Source organism: Phaethon lepturus, unplaced genomic scaffold, assembly GCF_000687285.1.
Source record: "Phaethon lepturus isolate BGI_N335 unplaced genomic scaffold, ASM68728v1 scaffold1718, whole genome shotgun sequence".
Taxonomy (NCBI): Eukaryota; Metazoa; Chordata; class Aves; order Phaethontiformes; family Phaethontidae; genus Phaethon; species Phaethon lepturus.
In genome coordinates, this window is record NW_010559478.1 from 845 (window position 1) to 21,932 (window position 21,088).

General features: G+C 41.3%; 1 protein-coding gene across 1 annotated transcript; it reads left to right on the forward strand.

Annotated features, from left to right (window-relative positions):
* Positions 1 to 1,451: 1,451 nt before the first annotated feature.
* LOC104625667 (poly [ADP-ribose] polymerase 14-like) lies at positions 1,452 to 18,993 on the forward strand. Its single transcript, XM_010293356.1, has 15 exons — positions 1,452 to 1,548; positions 2,534 to 2,821; positions 4,678 to 4,914; positions 5,769 to 8,014; positions 9,407 to 9,640; positions 9,920 to 10,141; positions 11,158 to 11,248; positions 12,199 to 12,348; positions 12,868 to 12,930; positions 13,980 to 14,147; positions 15,010 to 15,216; positions 15,316 to 15,909; positions 17,620 to 17,765; positions 18,306 to 18,480; positions 18,704 to 18,993. Exons 1-15 carry the CDS (start codon positions 1,452 to 1,454, stop codon positions 18,991 to 18,993), a joined length of 5,208 nt encoding a protein of 1,735 aa, XP_010291658.1.
* Positions 18,994 to 21,088: the final 2,095 nt, after the last annotated feature.

Here is a 21,088-nt window from a genome sequence, read left to right on the forward strand (position 1 = left end):
ACGTGTGCCACTTACCAAGCAGAGACCAGTGTATTCTTGCTTCATTGGTTTTCATTGACCTTTATGCTGCAATAGTGCCCCGGTCACCTGGGTGGCTTGTGGTATTTGTCTAATGTTGTGTAGAAATCATGACCTCAGGCTAAAATAATCACCCCCCCTTTCTTTGTATGAATCCCTTTAGGACACTCCCCACTTCACTGGCTGCCTCAGTCAGGTCAGTTCCTTAGGGAAAGTATGCAGTGGAAGCTGACTTTTGTTGTGGGTAAGGCTGTCCCTACTCAGACCAGACCTCCCCAGCTGCTACCAGCCCCACTGTGGCAACCTGTGGTAGAACATCAGTAGCTGTGTACCCCAGGGACACCTGAGCTCCTGTGGCAGCCAGCACATGTAGACCCATGGCGACCCACAGCAATGGCTGGAACTGTTAATGGAGAGAGTGCATAGACAAAAGAGTGATGGTTTCCCCTCATTGTGGATTTGTGAATGTTGTCGTTTAACCTGGCAAGTAGCTAAAACAATCACACAGCCATTCTCTCCCCCATCCTGCTGGGCAGGGAGGCGAGCTAGTTGGGGGGGAAAAAAGGTAGAACTTGTAGGTTGAGATAAAGACAGTTTAATAGGACAGGGAAAAAAAGAAAGAGAAGAAGAATAATGATAAAAGAACATACAAAACAAGTGATGTGCAGCACAATTGCTCACCACTCGCTGACTGATCAGTGCCTGAGCTGTGGCATCTCCCTGGCCAACTCCCGCAGTTTATATACTGCGCACAACGTCGTATGGTATGGAATACCCCTCTGGCTTGCTGGGGTCAGCTGTCCTGGCTGTGCCCCCTCCCAGCTTGCTGTGCACCCCCAGCCTGCTCGCTGGCAGGGCAGCATGGGAAGCTGGACTGTCCTTGGCTGCTTAGCAACAACTGAAAACATTAGTGTGTTATCAACATTATTTTCATCCCAAATCCAAAACATGGCACTATACCAGCTATCAGGAAGAAAATTAACTCTATCCCAGCCAAAACAGGATAGTGAAGAAGCTTTCGTAGCCATTACTTCCGCTGTCTGCCTGGTGATGAATGGAAGCCTTTTATCCTCACCTGTTGATAGGACAACTCACACTAGTGATATGCTCAGCTTAAGGGCTGTTGTGTTTTGTTTGGGTTTTTTTTTTCCCCACAAAAAACCCCAGAAAATCAATAAACATGAAAAACCACTTTAATTACTGTTTATTTGCCTCTTTTTTTCCCTCTTCTGTGATCTGAACAGCAAGTGGTGTGAAAGTTTGGAAGATAATAAGCTTGGGGTTTTTTTTAAACTTTTGCCTAAGGCATTAGAGTGTGATCTTTCATTTCAGAATCATGTAAGAAACTGGAGGCTGAAAAAGCAACCTCTAGGAAATCTGTCATACTAGTAACCACTGCCTCTGGGGAGGAAATAGAAGATGAGATTGTGGAAATGTACTTTGAAAATAAAAAGAAGTCCGGTGGGGGGACCATTGAGTCCTACATCAAAAAGGATCAGCAAATGATCATCACCTTTCAGGATGAGGAAGGTATGATTGTATCTTATGGGTGTTATCTTAACTAAAGCTCCTTTTTAAAAATAGGCCTTTGCTGATGCTGGATCCCTTTGTGGGCATTCCTCCAGTAGAAATTCCCAAAGAGTGACAGAATGTAAAAGGAGCAAATGTGCCTGTCTATCCAATGCAGGTGTGTGTTTCTGACAGCGTTTATTATAAACCACAGCGAAAGAAGTGGTTCTCTAGACCTGTCCCAAATGCTTGGTCCAGGCTCACAGGGAATATTGCAGGAAAAATAATGTCAGGAGCCTGCAGAATAAGCTTTAATTCTAGTTCAGGACACTGGGTAAAGCATAGTACAGTATAACTGCAGATCATGGGTAAATATTATTTTGTTGTATTTTCTTTCATATTCATTTCAATTGTGAGGGTTTTGGAGATTGGTAGGAAAAGAGGTAGGAAATACTATGTATTTGTAAGACAGAAAATTATTTTGAAGTACCCTCAATTTATCTGTGGTTTTCCTCTATGCTAAAGTGCTGTTGACTACTTGTTAGTGTGTGAAGAATGTATGCAAAAAGAGGAAACTGTTTATGCAGGAGAAATAGTTAAATATTTAACATAGTAAAATACAGTTAAATAGTTAATAGTTAAATATTTGTTAAATACACAAGATAAGCAGGATGGAAAACCCTTTATTTCCTATTTATTAGATATTACTAATCTGGAGAAGAGTTTCTTGCACTTAAGTGCAGTAGAAAGGAGGTAGCACTTATATCAAAAAGCAATTTTTTTTTTTAAATTTTTTTTTTTTTCCTTTGGGGAGACTGAGGACATCTAGATCATAGAGCAGCTTTTATCCTGACCCTAACTTTTGATGTAGTTTGTCCTTATTTCTCTTTCTTCTGTGATATGAGAAAATGTGGCTGGCCAGATTTTTAAAGTAGGGTGTAATTTAACATGTTGGTCTGCTGTGGCAGGAGGGGAAGATCATATCTTTGTTTTCCTGTGGAACTAGATGCCCAAGAAGTTTTGCAAAGGAAGCATCACTCGGTGAAGAAAATTGATCTGGTCGTGAAGCCATGGCAAGTGGAGACCTTCCAGGAGCCATGCCAAGTGGAGGACTCTCAAGGATCCCTGCTTTCCACCATAGTTGTGCTTGAAAATGTGCAGGAGACAGTAAAAGATTACGTGTTAATTATGCTGGTTGAGAACATCAGTGGCTTGTCAGAGGGTGATGGTGACTTCAATGTGGAAATGATACCTGAAATACATGCTGCTGTAGTTACTTTTACTGGAAATACTGGTAAGAAGGAGTCAGGATTGCAGATCTTTATTAGCTACGTGTGTGTGAGGAAGACTAAGCAGGAAATTAATGTTTTCTGTCACAGGTTTAATCTGATACTGCATCATTTAAAATGAGGATTTAGTCTACTAAAATTAATGACATACCTTTTATCTGTAAGGTATAGAAGCCAGCGTAAGTCAGAAGAGGGCTAGCTCTGATTTGGACATAGGTATATGTATATAGCTTTATACAAGCAACAAAAGGTTGTACTCACTCTTAGAACAGATCGAGGATAAAGGCTCTCCTTGCCAGAAGGTGTTACATGTGCAGTAAGTTTGTATGGATTTGAGGGAAAAATTGAAAAAGCTCTGTTCCATGTACTTGTTAAGTTTATTAAATAGACTGCATCAGGCTTGGGAGATCTACTGTAATAGATTGAGAGGCTGGGAGAGGATTAGGGAAGCAGCATTTTCTTACAGCTGTTCTCTAGATACCTGCTGTGGCCATTGCTGGAGAGAGGATAGTGGGCTGGATGGACTGTGGGATGCTGAGGCGAGTCCAGCTGTCCTTATGCAGAGTGGCAGCTGTCAGTTATGGTGTTAATTCCACATTTCACGTATGCTTTGCCTGATGCTGCAGTACCAGCTAGTCGTTAAGCTACTGCATGCCCACTGCTGGTTTTTTTAGTGTGTTCAATACCATACACTTTCTCATCTGCCTTATTAGTGATTGATGATGAAGGCATCTTCCAGGTGACGAAGAGCTGTCTACTCCTACTTCTCACCAGTGAGATGTTGGAGGGACTTCCTGGTTCCTGCCAAGATTTATGTCTGTGTTATTAACAAATCCCATCCCAGGACATGGGCAACAGAAGTGGTATGATAGGACCAGATTCAGAAACAGTGTAAGCCAATGCTATAGCCGATGTTGCAGAGATAACAGCATCACATTACCAGGAGACCTGAATTAAACTGACAGTGGTGAAGTGGTTCCAGGATTCTTTGAGTGCTGCTGCGCCTCAGTCCTTTTAGGGACAAGGTGATTTTACGTGTGCTTGATAGTGGGTGAGGTGGGGGGTCGGGGAAGAAGAGAGAATTCTGTCTTCTGTGTGGAAAAACTGTAAATCTCTTTAGAAGGTAGAAAGTGCTGAAAACAAGTTATATGCCACTTTGAATCAACTTCGTGGGAATAGTTGTATTACAAGTAATATGTAAGAATAAAGTTTCTCAGAAGTCTTAAAGTTGTGAAGGGATTAGTCTGTGACATAACTAAACCAAAGAAGTTTATAGTCTCTGAGAAGGCATGGGGTTTTCTGCTTTAGAAGTCACAAATTATTTGCCTCTCATATTGTGGTCCAGTCCCAAACTTTTGGTGTAGCCTTTAGGAGATAACTAGATACTTGCCTGACAGATGTAAAAGTGACTTGACTATCTTTTACTGTGATGATAACGGGGGGGAAAAATAACCAAAAATAGAATGTGTTTATCATAAAACTGAAAGAATCCAAATTTGAACTGCTGGTTTATGTCTGATTAGTTGTGTATAAAGCCATAGCCCAAAAATGAACCTGATCTTATTTTCTTTTGGGGTTAAATAGACCCAGTACTACTCAGTAGGAAAACTAGTGACAAATTCTGGCTATGGTAGTTGTAGTAAACAATTGTGATCAACCAAGTGATGAATACCAGGTGACAGATACTGAATATGTGGAAAGAAGTAGCTTTGTGGGCACCTCTCAGTTGATAGATGCTTTGTAATTTGGTCAATGCAGGCAGCGATAGTCTGCTAACATCACAGTAGAAAAGTGAGCTACTAGTTTGATCTTGGGTTCGTTTTCTTTCCTTTTTCTTTTTTCTTCTCCCCTCTCTTTCTAGCTGCAGGGGAATTTGCTAAAAAGCTTAATCAAAACCCCAGAGCAAAGCGACAAAATATTACTGCACGGTGCCTTGAGCTAACAAAAAGTGTTAGGGCTGAAAATATACCACCTGACACACCCAGTGACTATATAACCATCTACTTTGAAAATAAGAAGAACGGAGGTGCGCAAGTGGTGGATGTTCAGCAGCTGCCTGACGAAGATGCAGCTATCATTACATTCAGTGACCATAAAGGTAATGCAGAAATAAAAAGCCCTTATTTCCTTGAGGTCCTTTCACTTAAAGATCAACATGTGGGTTTTCTGGAGAAATGCCTACTTTGCCCTCATAAAACAGCAGATCTGGTGCTTTGTCAGCAGGCCTCTGCTAACTGGAGTGCAAGCTTAAGTTTTGGACCATCTGGGCATGATGTTTAGAATTTTTTCTTTTTCTTTCACCCAGGCCTTGATCCTTACAGAGTTCAGGTTACAGTTTGAGTATAGCCCTACGTAGTAGAGGAGACTTCTCCCCACTCTAGCCTACGCCACTGGCTGCCGCGTGGCATTGTGTGCTGTCAGGCTCCTCTAAGGACAATTTCCTGGACAGCTTTTTGGCTGTGGCTTGTCCAGCCAGGGACAGAAACGTGAGCATCTGTGGAAGGTGGAGGACAAGGGGGAAGCTGGAGGTGTTTATGGTGAAGGGGAGAGCTGAAGGGAAGTTGAAGAAAAGGGATACTCTTTTGCGGGAAACGGAGGAGCTGTGATGTGATACTGCTGAGTAATAGCCCAGGCAGCTACCGAGTTGGTCACTTAAAGCACAGCATATAACAGAAGTGGGGGCAGAGACAGTGCTGTGCATACTTCCTCCTACAGGTGAACAGTGTTGGTTCTTAGCTGTCTCTCTCTAACTTAGTTTTTGGCATTTAAAACCAGTAACTCTTCAGTAATTTGGAATTATTTTTACCTGGGAAGGGGGGAAAATTAATGTAAAACTGTTTTTAGACATAACAAGCATTATTATCTAGAAAACAAAATTTAAAAAGCAAACAGAAGATCTTTCGGTTTTAAGTGCTAGCATTACTTGTTTGGTTTTTTGTTTGTTCATTTTAGATGTAACCAATATCTTGGCAAAGCAGCATTTGTTCAACAAAACACCAGTCTCTGTCTATCCTTACTACGTCTCACTGGGAACAGCTCTGTATGGAAAGGAAGGGCCACAAGTAAAGAAGCCAGATCCAGTTACAGTGCCTCTGGATCCATATATCTGGTATTACTTGAAGAGAAATAATAGGCTAACTGAGGCAATAAATTGTGAAATGGCAAAGTGTAATTGTGTGCTAACGTGGCCTGAACCCCACTGTGCAGACCCAAAAGTTACTTTGCATCCTTCAGCTACTTTGTCTGAACAGAAAAGATTACTATCTCGATTGATGAAGACCTGGAATAAAAATGTTTCCACAGCCTTTTCACATAGCATGTCAAAGTATAAAACAATTAAATGTAAAGTAAGCACAGAGGTGTGGGAAGCCATTAGAAACAGCTTCGCCCATGATGAAGTTTTGATAATCCCATACACTTCCAACGATTTACTTGTTCTAGTAGGTGAAAAAGAAGTTGTGAAGAATGTTGAACAAGAACTGAAGTTTCTGATAGAAAAGGCCACCAGAGAAATTGAAAGAGAAAAGCAAAGAACTGAAGAAATGGTGGTAATGGGTCCAGGGGAATACGCAATTTTACAGAGTACTGGTCTTGAAGAAAAAATTCATATGGAGTTCCCAGCCCTGCAGATAACTTATGATCATTTGCAGAAGATAATTAACCTATGTGGAGTGCCTGAGGAAGTTTATAAAGTAAAAGGGGAAATATTAGATAATATACGCAAAATGGCAAAGAAAACAGTTAAAATCCACCCTTATATTTTCCAGTTTTTAGAGCATATTGATAATGAAACCCTGTCACAGAGCCTGTTTATGTCAAAACAAATTAGTGCCTTTTATGAGCTTGGCACAGAAGCTATCCTCTTGAAAGGGAGCACTCCTGAAGATCTCCTAAAAGCAGAAGAAGAACTAAAGAAGGAACTGGACTACAAAAGCATTGCTTTGGATGATGAGTCAGTCCTCCAGAAAAAGGAATGGAAGATGCTCACCAAGCAAAACTGCTCTAATGAAGCTGTAACAGTCATTCAGGCAGAAAGTCAGGTCATCATTGCTGGTTGTTCTCAAGCAGTAGCAAAAGCCGTTGAAGAACTTTTTAACTTTATAGATGAAAACACGCAAGTACAGAAGATCATCGGAGGAAAGCCCATGGCAGTCATAATGTTTTTTGAGAAAGAGAAGACTAGTGTTTGGGGTGACTTACAGAATAAAGGTGTGAAAGTTGACTTTAGCACACAGAAGAAATGCAGAGTTGTATCCTTCAGTGGGCCGAGAAGAGAGGTGCTGAAGGGAGTCACTTTAGTTGAGCAAATTCTGTCTGGCCTGCATTATAAGCGTGTGATAATTAGAGAGCCAGGAGCCAAGGCGTATTTCAAAGAACGAGAACACTTTTTTGCCGCCAGCGCGAAACAAGACTTTAAGTGTCTAGTCAGGCTGGAAGAGCAGTCAGAAGAACAGCTGGAAGAACATAGTAATACAGGCCAGCCCTTTAGACAGGTAACCATAGGTGGAACTGTAATAGCGGTTTATAAAGCTGACTTGTGTGCTTATCCTGTTGATGTTGTGGTAAATGCATCTAATGAAGACTTAAAACACATCGGTGGCCTTGCTGAGGCACTGTCAAAAGCGGCTGGTCCAGAGCTGCAACAGGAGTGTGACGAGCTGGTGAGGAAGAACGGGACTTTGCAGCCTGGGTGCGCAGTTATCACGGGCGCTGGCAAACTCCCCTGCAAGAACGTCATTCATGCTGTTGGGCCCAGGTGGAGGAAGGATGAAGCAGAAAAGTGCGTGTACTTGTTAAGAAAGACGGTGAAGAAAAGTCTGCAACTGGCTGAAACATACAATCATTGTTCTATAGCTCTGCCTGCTATAAGTGGAGGGATTTTTGGCTTCCCACTGGAACTGTGTACGTATTCAATTGTATCTTCCATCAGGGAGACCTTGAAAGAATTCATGGGGGACAGCAGCTTGAAGGAGGTTCATCTTGTGGATATTGCACAGGATAACATTCAGGCTTTCAGCAAGGCGCTGAGCGAAGTGTTCTCAGATTATTCACCTTCCTGCATGTCACTGCCTCAGACCAGTACAGTTCATCAGCCTAGGAAAAGTAAAATTACTCGAAGTAGTAAGAACTTCCCATTGGTAACAACCAAGGAAGGCCTTGACATCATGCTGAAAAAAGGAAGCATTGAAGATGCTACAGTAAGTGTTTGAAATTATCTGCTTTTAAAATATCAAGTGGTTGGTTTTTTAACAAAAAAATGAAAAAACAAAAACCGACCAACCTTAGACCATCTTCTATAATTAGCAATGTAACATGTTTGATATGTTACTGAATTGGCTGTCACTGCTGATAATAAGAATTGCTGTTAGATGATGATTTTACATGATAGATGCAGATAGCTGTGTAGCATTGCAATTTGTCATCTACTGACCGGTGCGCAGATCCCCATGGTACACAGTGCATTACAATTTAGCAGAAGCAACTGGGGTCGGCAAGAATGGTTCTGTGCTCCAAATCCCTCTGACCTTACCTTGCTGGGCAAGAACTACCTGGATGCAGCATTGACCTTCCCAGAAATCCTGCTTACAAGAATGTGATACTAGAGCAAAAGCAGAAGAAGGTGCTCAGTGTTGGTTAACGCCAGTATCCTGCTGTGTGAGAGTGGCTGGGCTGCTTCCAGATCCACTGTGGTCCTGAGGCAGCAGACACATGCACATCTGAGCCCTGGGCCTACAGCTGTTCTGGTTTTATCTTTAGGTTATTTATCTGGGGAACTATTATTCATTATGTCATTGGTGAACACTGGCAGGAAAAGTGCAATTGTTGTTGCATTTCTTGTGGAGAACCAACTTTACTAATTGATTCCCAGTTGCCTCCAGCATTGAATTGCTGTTAACTGGCTGATAGCTACTCTGCTGGGATCACTGATACTGGAAGCAACTCCTTTCAGAACCCTTCCCATAATGGCCAGCAAATCCTTTCAGGAGTGGATGCATCCCACAGCTGCTGCATGCAGGTCCTCCAGTTGGCCAAGGTGGAATATACATTAAAATGTGTATAGAGGTCCTTCCTGAGGAGCTGAATATAGTGCTTGACACAATGTTCATAGCCCTTTGTATGTCTCTCCCTTAGAAGTTACTACTTTTCTCACTTCTTTCTTCTTAGCTTTCCTCCGGTCTTGCTTGTCTTCATTCCTCCTTTTTCTCTAGATCAGCCATGTATGGGAGGTCCTGCTTACTTCAGTGAACACAGATTTTTGGTCTGCGAGCTTCTTTTGGAGAACAAACTTGCATAAATGTTTTTCAGATGGAGTGTACTCATAGAATGAATAGACCAGGAATGCAGAATTTTAACTTTCTCCCATCGGTTTGAAATGAATTTCACTGTTAACTCAGCTTTTGTGTTGCTTTGGGCAGGCTCATGATATTAGAATTGAGCATAACTTCTGGTTTATTCCAAAACTTTATTCACTCTGATTGCTGTTCTAAAAATTCACTTTGTAAATCAGCAGACAGGCTTGCATTTGACTAATCAGTGCAAAATTTAAATGTGATACTTAAAGCTAGAGTTTTTGCTTGTGTATTTTTCAGACAGACATTGTTGTTGTCAGTGTTGACAGAGACCTCCAGCTGGATAAAGGGCCACTCTCTAAAGCTTTGCTAAGCAAGGCAGGGCCAATGCTTCAGATGGGCTTAGAAGAAGAAGGTCTAGGAAGAACACCCAAGGAAGGATGTGTGTTGAAAACAGAAGGTTACAATCTAGGTTGCAGTGTTGTGCTTCATGCTATCGTACCTTCATGGTCCCAGAGACATGAATCCCCAAAGGTATGTAAGGGGTTTTATTTGCCTGAACTGTAATTTGACTGGGCTTTATAATGGATTTAATGCCACTTTTCCTTTGAAATGGGGGACAGTGTCATAGGAGATGAGAGAGTTTGGCTTTTTCTTTAACTGTGTGGCTGATCCCTTTTTGACTTATATATTCCTTGTGATGTATGCAATTATTGTATTTTAATACCAAGAGATAGCTAAAAGGGAAAGTGCTACATTGGACATACTGGAAAAAATGACTTCAGTAATTGAAAAAAGCATTGTGCTTTACAGGTCTTGGGTGACATCATCACAAAATGCCTGGAGATTGCTGAGGAAATATCTTTAAAGTCAATTACTTTCCCAGCGATTGGGACAGGCAATTTAGGATTCCCAAGGTCTGTCGTTGCTAAATTATTGTTTGACAAAGTCTTTGAATTCAGTAGTAAAAATGGAGTAAAATCACTTGAGGAAGTTCACTTTCTGTTACACCCAAAAGACACAGCTAATATTCAGGTGAGTTACCATGTTTTTCTGTCTTTATTACATGCTCTTTTATTTGGGTCTATCTTGTGATTCTTGGCTATCTGACGATCTCCAAAGAATCCACAGGATGCTTGCTCTTATACTAAAGGAGTTTGCTGACAGTCTCTCTTGTCTGTACTGAAAGTTCTCTTGTGTAGTCACCTCCTTCTCCTGTCCAGCCCTGTTCCCTTCCTGTCCTTTTTCTGTTCCCTGACAATAATACAGATGAAAGTGTAATTGTTCTTTATCTCATGAACTTACCTCATTCTTCAGTGTATAGGACTTGCCTACAGATAAATTTGCTGCAACTCCTGCATAGATGCCTTCACTCTCAGAACAAGGAGTGCTTTCAATGGAGTGCTAATGCCTTTCTAGGAATAATAATTATGCTAGGATTGCTGTGCTGGTAAACGTCTCCTGTAGAAACGTATCGGTATTCCACATCCCACTTTCTTCAGTATCACATTAGCACAAATTTTCTATATCTGTGCTCGAGTAACTCATTTCACACATGAATCTCTTTAAGAGAGCAGTCACGCTGTGAAATAATGTCCAAATAAGTGTTTCTGCATCTGTTGGCTTCTGCAGTTCTGTGCAGTAGCTAACACATTTTGGAAGGCCAAACTTGAAGGCTACTGTGTCAAAGCCTAAGCTATTGTGCCAATGCACAGTAAGGGTGGCATTAGCTGTATGACTTGAGTTAGAGTGTAAACTAGGCCCTCAGTGTAAGGATGCCATCTGTTAATGTATATCTCTGGAATGGTAACTAGGGCTTTGACTTAGTTATTTATCAATTTGTCTGTTGCTCGTTCTGAATAACCTCGCTTAACAACAGTGTGTCAAGCCTTGCTACCCGTGTTATGGCAGATGGTATGACGTAATTTTCCTAATTTGCCTCAAGCTCCTTCTAAATGGTTGTTTTTTTTTTAACTTTACTTTTCAAACCTTTATTTCTACTGTGTAATCTAAAGACTTCTGCAGGGATTGATTTTAATTTCCCTCTCTAGGAATTTTCAAATGAACTTGAGAACAGATGTGGAAATACTGTAGATGTTAAAGCGCAGAAGACTTCTCCAAATAAGGGTAGCCAAGGCACAGGTAAGCTTGTTTCACAGAAGTTGTGTGCCTAGTAGATTTTTTTAAAAAATCTTTTAAATATTCCGGGGAATGCATTCATTATGAATGTTTAGATATCCGTTTGGTGAGCATGTCATTCCCAAAGGCTAAGTAAATAGTCCCAAAGGGGCTGCAGCATATAGTGTTTTCAGGCTGAGTGTCTTAATGTCTGAAACAGTGTGGGAGATGATAAGAAAAAAAATGTACCTGTGATTCATTATCTGGATAGTGCCCCTACAAATCAGGACAGCAGAAGCTATCATGTGCTGAGCGCACAAGTAGGGCTTTTTCTTTTATTGCTGTAGCACTTGACTAGATTGTGATTTAGGTCAGTGTCTTCCTATGTCCTGGGAAGGCAGTTCCTGGTTATGTCTTAAAGCAGCATCTTTGGAATACTCCTCAGTCTTCTACACGTTCAGATGAATAGCAAAATCAGACTGAATTATCTTTGGTGTTATCCAGCCTAATGGAACTGCAGAAAGTAGAAAATGACTTACACGTTGAAAACTTTTGATGAAGTTTTTACAAATAACGCACAGGTAAAAAGTTCTTTCCCACAGTAGAGAACCTGTGGGAAAACTCTGAGACAGAAGAGCAAGGAAGCGAGACTTGGAAAGTTTGCTGCTCTCTTACCTTGGAGTTTCACAAAGGCTTATATAGTAAAATGTCACAAAGTAGTGTGTCTATACCAGGTGTGCAGCAAAATTTTTTTTTTTTCTGCCATATGAGCATGAATAGCAATGATGGGATGAAGGTCGACCAGAGACTCCTGTGAGAAGCAATGATTTTCCATTAACATGGCAGGCAGTCCTCTTCACAGGCTGAGTGTGGAGCCAAACTGTGGTCTCTGTAGGCATTGTACCTATGAACAAGTTCCTTATCTCTTGCCTCATTGCTCCCTTCTGCTGAGGGTCTGTATTTCTTTCCTGCAGCTTTCTCTGGTACCTCTTCAACCCCAGCACAGAATGTACATGAAATGACGATTGGCTCCATCGTGTTCCAGGTGGCGGAAGGCAACATCACCAAGGAAGAGGGAGATGTCATTGTAAACATAACAAACCAAACCTTCAGCCTCAAAACAGGTATTTTAGTTGGTATTATGTGTGAAAACAGTACGTGTAGTTGGAAGGGCTGGATAAGGAGAGCAGGAAGTATATTTTTCAATGTTTCAAACCCTTTTGTTTCACAGTGTGGTTTCTGTTTTGCTTCTTAAGGTACAAAGGTTCAATTAGGAAGTGTCTGTAACTTTCTTTTTCTTGTTAATCTGTTACAGGATGGCATGTTTAAGACTCTTGCAGAAAGGGAAACTGATTTTTTTTTTTTAATAGAATCTTTTTATAGAGCATCTGTCAGACCAAAGGAGAAGACAAACCTCAATGAGGTTGTGACCTCAGAGAAGCTTCTTAGGTACTTTAGACATCACTTTGAATTGAAAAGCATAAGCCTAAAAGTTAGGCAACAGTGTTTTTCAATTATAACCTTTACTGTTACTAGGATTGAGATATTTTAGATACTATGTGGTACACAGTTCTGCCTCAGGTGGGACTTGTAACAGCATTAACAGTAGTAACAGTGGATTCATATGCTTCTTCTCATTTAAGGTGTCTCTAGAGCAATTCTGAATGGTGCTGGAAAAGCAGTTGAAGATGAATGTGCTCAACTAGGTACAGTACAATATTTCTGACCTCCCTTCTGAAGGTGTTCATGCATGGTAGGGAATCTGTTGGGATACTTTCTAAGTGCCTACTGTGCATCCATACGCACAGTGTTACATCAGCTAATTTTTAATTAGTTAATGTGATATTTGTAAAACATCTAATGAGGGAAGGAAAAGAAAAATCTTCAAGAAGAGAGGGCTTCTAAGCATATGTTAAGAACTAAATCTGTTCATTATTGCATCCTCTTATTCCAATAAAGCTTTCCATTATAAAAAGAAATCAAGTCTACATCCAACAGAGCCGTAAGCAAGGGATGATGTTGCCAGAAATGTTAATAGAGAAGCCATACCTCACTGGAAACAATTGTCTACCTGCAACTTCTTTTGTTGTTTCCGAGTGAGGAAAATATGTTTGCTTGCTGTTGGCTTAACTAGCAACCAACTACTACATTCTCTGTGTGACCAAGACGGGGAAAATAGTGAAGTTGGGTTCCTGCCTCAGAAGAGGCATGCGTTTGTAGACCAAACTCAGCTACTGAACAGGAAATACAGTCAATGGGGAGCAGGGATGGACAAGTATGTGATTTAAAACCCCACAAAATAAGGGAAGTGGGAAAGAGGCTGGTGTGGAGGTCAGCTTGGAAGACCAACAAAAGGAAAAGAATTACAGGGAGGAGATAAGAGGTAAACCTGTGTTGTGCAGACCAAGAGGGTAATGTAGGCTAGGCAGCCTGAGGGTAGATGGTATGCTTATGTGTGCATGAAGACAGAGCGTAGTGCTAGTCTGCATGAACTTCAAGTCTGCAGAGCAAACTTGACAAATAAAGGCCCACAAAATTTATTTGCCAAATGAGGCAAGTATTTTACAAACATAAAATGAATCCTTGTGCCTTGACAGTGAAAACAGAGAGAGGGGGTTGCACAGTTTGTGGAAGGAGACTTGAAGCTTATCCTGGGGCATATTTGTCACCGTTTCTTATCTCCTAATGAGGATTATCACACATCTATGTTGTGGATAATTGTTGATTGATTACGTTCTCCTACTTAATGTTTCAGCCTCACAACCTAACAAGAACTATATCACCACCCAAGCAGGAAACTTGCCATGCAAAAAAATAATTCACTTTGTTGCCCAGGATGACATCAAGGTGCTAGTCTCCAAAGTGCTTCAGGAGTGTGAATTACAGCAGTATACCTCTGTCACCTTCCCAGCAATTGGAACAGGTCTGTGTCTCCCTTTCAAAATGGGTTCAGTGCATGTGATGCTGCTGATCTCATTGCTTGAACCCTGAGTTTGATTTATCTGGAGGGGTTATTCTTTGGTGAAAATATATGCAGAAGCTTTAGACTTGAAAACTGTTATTAGAAACTTATGAAGACCTAGAAAGCTTCACTCCTTGCAGTCAGTTAATATGTAAAGAGTATGAGTGCTCTAGAGCTTACACTTCCTTGCTACAGGGATTCAAAGGTGTGTCTACACTTCCTGGAGAGCCATAAGTATTTGTCACAGCAGCCTGATATGTGTGGGCAGCTCATCAGAGAACTTCCAGGGAGCTACTTCTGCTGCAGTTAGATGATGCAGCTCTGGCTAGCAGCTGCACAAGTAGGGTTGATATGGATGGAATGTGAACCTGTCAAAAAGGTCAGATTGTCCCTTTTTCTTCTCTTGTTATTTTCAGTTGGTTCAGTAGAGTCAGAGAATCCAGAACTGGACCCCATGCATGCGGGGACCTCTTGCATGAATAAACTAGACTTGTTTTTTGAGTGAAGAGTTAGCTACTGGGCCATTGTGTGTCAGGCCTGTGGCCTATTAGGTAATTAAACCGTATCATCTACATCATAACCAGGTCAGTCACCATGTCAACAAAACTAAACTTCCATTTTCTCTTGCTGGAAAGGTGGTCTTGAACCTCCTTTTCCTGATAAATAGAAAACTCTGCTACATTGCCAGCCTGCAGTTATTTCTGACTTGTTTGTGATACAAATGACTGTTGGTGTGTTCATAGCTGTTATTTTAAAGATGTTTTAATAATTTATAACAGTTACTAATGCTTTCTAAAGGCAAAATGTTTATAACTTGTTCCAGGTGAGGCAGGCCGTGATCCAGCTGTAGTAGCTGATGACATGCTAGATGCAGTAACTGACTTTGCAAGAAGCAATTCTGCTCCATCTCTGAAAACTATTAAAGTTGTCATCTTTCAGCCACATCTGCTGAGTGTGTTCCATAAAAGCATGCAGAAAAGAGAAAGTCCTGCTAAAACAACAGCCAAATCATTGCTTTCCAGGTTAACATGTAAGTAGGTGTCACTTAAACATGGGTTATAGATCTATCTGTTTAGTTCCAGCTGATAATGGTTAATATTAATTACAACATTTGTGTATTTCAATGTAGCATTCTGGAGCTCTGAGAAACGTTCCCCAAAGGAAAAAAACAAAGCAGTTTTGGAAGAGAAAATCGACCTGGCTGTTGTGCAGATTTGTGGCGAAAACAAAAAGAAAGTGGAAGAAGCTGAAAACTGGTTGAGAAGTGCAATTTTAAAGGAACAGTTTCAAACAGAAATCGTGGATGAGTCTATCTTTCATTTTGGTGAAGTGGAGAGTGAGGAACTGCGTGACCTACAAAAGAAATTAAAAATTGCTCTTCATTTGAGTGGTACCTCTATTCGAATTTCAGGTGTTGAGAAGGATGTCTGGATTGCTTATTCAACTGTTCAAGAAATGATCCACAGGGTAGAAGCTGCTAAACAGAAAGAGATCAGGGCAGAACTTTTACAAAACTTAATTGAGTGGAAATATTTTGAAAATGATTCCTATGTGCCCTTTGACAGTCTCACAAATATGCACTTGGAAAACGCTTTCATGGGAAAGCAGAAAGATATTTCAGTCATCATTGATGAGAAAAAATATACAGTGAATATAGAAGCTAGATATGCTGTGGATGAGAAAGGAAAACGTACACCCATTATACGTATTGATAAATCTGAAGGTAAGCAAAAAACGTTTTGACAGGCTGATGTTCCCACATTAAAACCAGGTTGCATCCAGCTTAGTAAGAGTGCAAAATACTGTTAGGAGCTTTGTGCCAGTTCATTTCCAGAAAATGTAGAAGGGAACTGAATTGAGAAATGAAAATAAAAGAATCCTGCAATTATTTAAATTTTTAGAAATGTAGGTAATGCGTTCTGAGGTTCTTAACAGGCTTACTAGCAGTAACTAGATGTTTGTAGCAGTTGTCCTTCTAGACTGCAGCTCATTTCTGTTCTTGAGATGTACCCTCTTCCATTTACTTCTCTTCGTTTACAATGTAAGGAGCTTCCTTTTTCTTACTCATCCATACAGGATTTTTTTCCCAGTGTGGTGTTTTTCTTCGTCCTGCTGTGACTCAGTTTTATAAGTGGGACATTTTATATCTTAATGGAAGAACTTTTTTGTCCACTTCACATTTGAAAGTAAAAGTGGACAGGTTTAAGTAACTGTGCAGTTCCCAGGGCCTTAGTAATGCCTCCTGCACATTGTCATGGTTTAGCCCCAGCCAGCAACTAAGCACCACACAGCCACTCGCTCACCCCCCCACCCCCCGTGGGACGAGGGAGAGAATTGGGGAAAAACTCGTGGGTTGAGATAGAAATGGTTCAATAGGACAGCAAGAGAGAAGGAAACAACAATGATGATGATAATACTGACAAAGGAATGTACGAGAACAAGTGATGCCCAATACAGCAGTTGCTCACCACCTGGTGATGGATAGCCTGTCCCCGAGCAGTGATTCCTGCCCCCCGCATAACTCCAGTTTAGGTACTGAGCATGATGTTATAAGGTAGGGAATACCTATTTCGCCAGTCTGGGTCAGCTGTCCTGGCTGTGCCCTCTCCCAGCTTCTTGTGCACCTCCTCACTGGCAGAGCATGGGAAGCTGAAAAGTCCTTGACTTAGTAAAGCAGTAAAACTACTTAACCACAACTAAAACTTCAGTGTGTTACCAACATTATTCTCATACCAACTCCAAAGCATAGCACTATACCAGCTCTCAGGAAGAAAAAACAACTCCATCCCAGCCGAAACCAGGACACACGTATTTTCAGATTTTTATTTTTTGTTCTCTGACCAAAAAATGTCACTTATCAAAAGGGTATCTTACTTCTAATTGAGGAAACCTATAATGCTGGATGTCTGTAGCATATACATCAGTCAGCGTTGCTGTTTGACAATACAGCTAAATACTAGGCCTCACATGAAATGAGAGAAGGGAAGAAAGGGAAGAGTTCTGCTTTCAGATGGAGAGTATATTCTTGATTTTTTTTTTTAATTTAAAACCTTCCTTGTTCATATGCTTGCCTCCTAGTTGATGAGAATTAACTACTTGGTATTTCTGCATTTGCTCCACGTCCTTGAAAAGCTGATTTGCAGGGAAGGCTACTGGTAAAAGATGTTGCAAAAGATCCTTCTTCAGCTGTGAAGAACAGTTCTGTCTAAGAACTACCGATACAGGCACATCAATTGCCAGTGCAATGACAAGCTAGAAACTGGAATGTCCTAATCCTCTGGTAAAAGAGCCATGGAATACTCTTGGCTGACAAAGACCAGTAGGCACTAATGATAAGCTAGATGTATGGACTTTTAGAAGGGTTTGCAGCAGGGCGTATTTCATTTTAAGTAGAGAATTTTGGTAAATATGATTGATTATGTTTCTTGTGCAGATCAAGAGTCAACAGTGCTCCCTGCAATGTGGGATGATATGCAAAACGAGCGACTCAAAATAGTGGAACTAAAACCAGGATCAAGAGAGTATAGAGATGTGCAGGAAAGGTTTCTGAGGACCTGTCAAACTTTAAAAATTGTAAAGGTAAAAACATGTCATCATTTCTGAGCATAAGTACTTTGATAACAAGTGATGAAGAATACTAATAACAATGGAAAAATAAATACTGCTGGGATTTCTGAAGTTGGACGAGTCTTTATGGCTGTCACTAACTTTAGTCAGCATTAGTTTGATGTTGTAGCTGAGGTATTTGTAACAACTCTTAAGCAGTTGCTTCTTCAGCACCAAGTGAGAGTGCTCGCTCTTTAAATCGTTTTTGCTGTAGTAGAGCACAGCATTTGATTGCTTAAGCTATGTGTGCTGTGCAGGTAGGCATGTCATCTATGACCCAGAAACCTGCGAAATTGTCCTATATTGTCTCCCATGGAGCATTTCTGTCATGTTGTGGGCTGGGTTCTGCTGTCTGTCATTCCAAAGTTTGGAGTGATTTGACTAACTTATTTCATAATCTGGTATGCATGCATTGGAGCTAGGAGGAGAAGCTTAGAAGCAGATTGAATTGTTGACACACTAATGATTTTCATGACAGCAACCTACTTTCTGTCTTACTTTCAAACTTTGCAGATTGAAAGGATACAGAACCCATTTTTTTGGAAGGCCTACCAAATAAAAAAGCGTGAAATGGATAACAAAAATGGCAACAGAAATAATGAGAGGCTTTTGTTTCATGGGACGAGTAAGGAGTCGTTAACCTTAATTAACAACTACGGATTTAACCGGAGCTATGCTGGAATGCACGGTAATGTGAATTTCAAAACAGCTCTTGTTTTCCTGAATAAGGCTAGGACTGATCTGCCATGCCATCTGTATAGTCCTGCCTTGTATGCAAACTTGTTTGTTTTGTTAAGTCTCTCTATTGCAAACAAAAAGCAAAATTGTCAAGGGATTCACAGGCTCCGAAGATGGCAGGTCAGTGATTGTTGCACTGAAATGCTGACAAACATTTGTTTTTCTGACTACAGCTGCAAACTTTGGCAATGGAACTTACTTTGCCGTTAACGCCAACTATTCTGCCAGCGACACCTACTCTAGACCAGATGCGGATGGGAAGAAGTACATGTACCTGGCTCGTGTCCTTGTTGGAGAATATTCTCGGGGGACAAAAGGATCGATTACTCCAGCAGCAAAAAATGCTAGTAACTCTATAGAACTGTTTGATAGTTCAACTGATAATGTGAACCAGCCATCCATGTTTATCATATTTAATGACATTCAAGCTTACCCAGAATACCTTATTACTTTCACTAGATAAGCATTTTGCTTGCAGCCAAGATTGTGTCTCTTTCAGTCTTCATGTAGGACTGAAAAACTTCTAACAAAATACACAATTAAAACAATAGTTTTATCAAACTAATTTTGTAATGCTTGTTTATGTTTAAGCAACCTCTATCAACTTTTGGTAAGGCTGAACCTTACCAAGATAAGCCAGCATGGTGGCAGAATAAAAAAATATGCCTCTCGCAGACTTAGCTGTTGTAAGGTCTTCCAGTGAAAAAGCAGAGTGGTGCAGCACCTCCACATTCTAGAAGTGCTTGTTTATACTCAGAGTAGCTGAGCATATTTAACACTTGAGCTCAATATTCTGCTGAAAACTGCTGTTAGATTACATATTAAACTTTTATGCTGTATTAGCCTTTCCATGCAGTCTTGAGGCCGTCCTAGTCGCACTGGGAAGTAGGGGATTGGAAGGGATCTTCTTTCAGCCACTGGGCACTCGATGTTGCATTTCTGATGGCTTCTTATACTCTTGTAAACAACAGTCTGCATCATGAATTATGATACAGTGGTTTTCAATAAAACAATTGTAGTTAATGGCTTGTGTTTTTCTAAACCTCTACGAACATTTAGCGTTGGTTTTCAACCAATGAACTTGATGTCTCAAATACAGATTTGCTCATACATGAGCATAAGCATTTGTTTTAATTGTCTAGGAAATTCCCATTTAGTACAATAACCCACTCTGGCAGACTAATAAGAAAAGGTTCTACAGAAGGTTATAGAAGTTGCCCGAGTTACTTATAGCCTAAGAGAGACAGGGAAGCAAATTCTGAGAAGGTGTTTATGTGTCATATACCAGCTGCAGCAATCTTCCTGTGATTTTAAGGAGAAATTAATAGAACAAAGAAAAGCACAGAACTGGGTGGTGGTGGTAAGGCTTAAATAAATAGGTTATTTCAAAGGGGTGATCACTAACAAGCCAAAGTTTGGAGTTCCATGTTGGAGGGAGTGAAGCAACATCATCATCTTTATAGCATGGTGGCAGAATAAAAAAATATGCCTCTCGCAGACTTAGCTGTTGTAAGGTCTTCCAGTGAAAAAGCAGAGTGGTGCAGCACCTCCACATTCTAGAAGCCCTTGGCTCCCCTGAATGTGTCGGGTTTGGCTTCTTATGTGGTTGGATGATAAAATCTTCCAATACTCGCTTTACAGAGTTAGTTAGGTTGCTATTACTTTAAAGTTTTACCATGGGTTAGTGTGTCCATGTGGGCAATAATCATTCCAGGGTAAACATGGCTGAGGGATGCCTGTTTTAGGGAAGGTGGCGTGAAATAACTTGAAGCTGTGCGTATCTCAGCAGAGCCATAACCGTCAGGCAGCTCATTCACACCCCCTCCCTTCCTCTGCAGCAGCTGCAGAACCACTGGCTTTGGGCTTTACTGCTCTTGATTACGATGTTTTTCTAACTGCTGGAAAATGCTGACTGTTTAATTCTTCCTGCTTCATATGGGCGTCAGGGCCAAAGGTCTTAAGTTTTGCTATCAAAATTGATAAACTTAATCGATCCCTGTCACAAGTACATGTGGTCACTGGTTCATCAACGTGATGGGAGCCAAGGGTGAGGGCTTGGGGTGCTTCATTGCAGCTAGTGGGTCACTTGTACTGCTCTGAACTTTCTCTCCAGGAGACAGAAATGTTCTCAGCTGCTCCATCACCACACCAAGTCATGATGAACACCAAGTTGGTTTTTCACCGGTGCTTGTGTTACAGGTGCCTAGGGCAGCAGCGTGGGGCAGAAACCCGTTAGCACTGGGCCCTGTGCAGCTGATGAGTAAAAGATGCCGCTTCTCCAAACGAGTTTATTATCACCGAGAGGCGAGGGAAGCAGCGGCGGCGTACCAGGGCCCTCGTTCCACCAGCAGCGTGCTGGGTTTCCGGTTTCCAGCTCCCAGCACAGTGAAGGAGAGGACATTTATAACTCGGAGGGAGTGCCTGAGGCAGCTTTGGGTACAGGTCCGAAGCCCTGAACCGCAGGTCCGGGGAGCCGGCCGCCTGGGGCGGGTGTGTCGCGATAGTCGGCAGTGGAGGAGACGGGAGATGCGGGGGCCCCGCCCCGGCGCTGCGCCCGC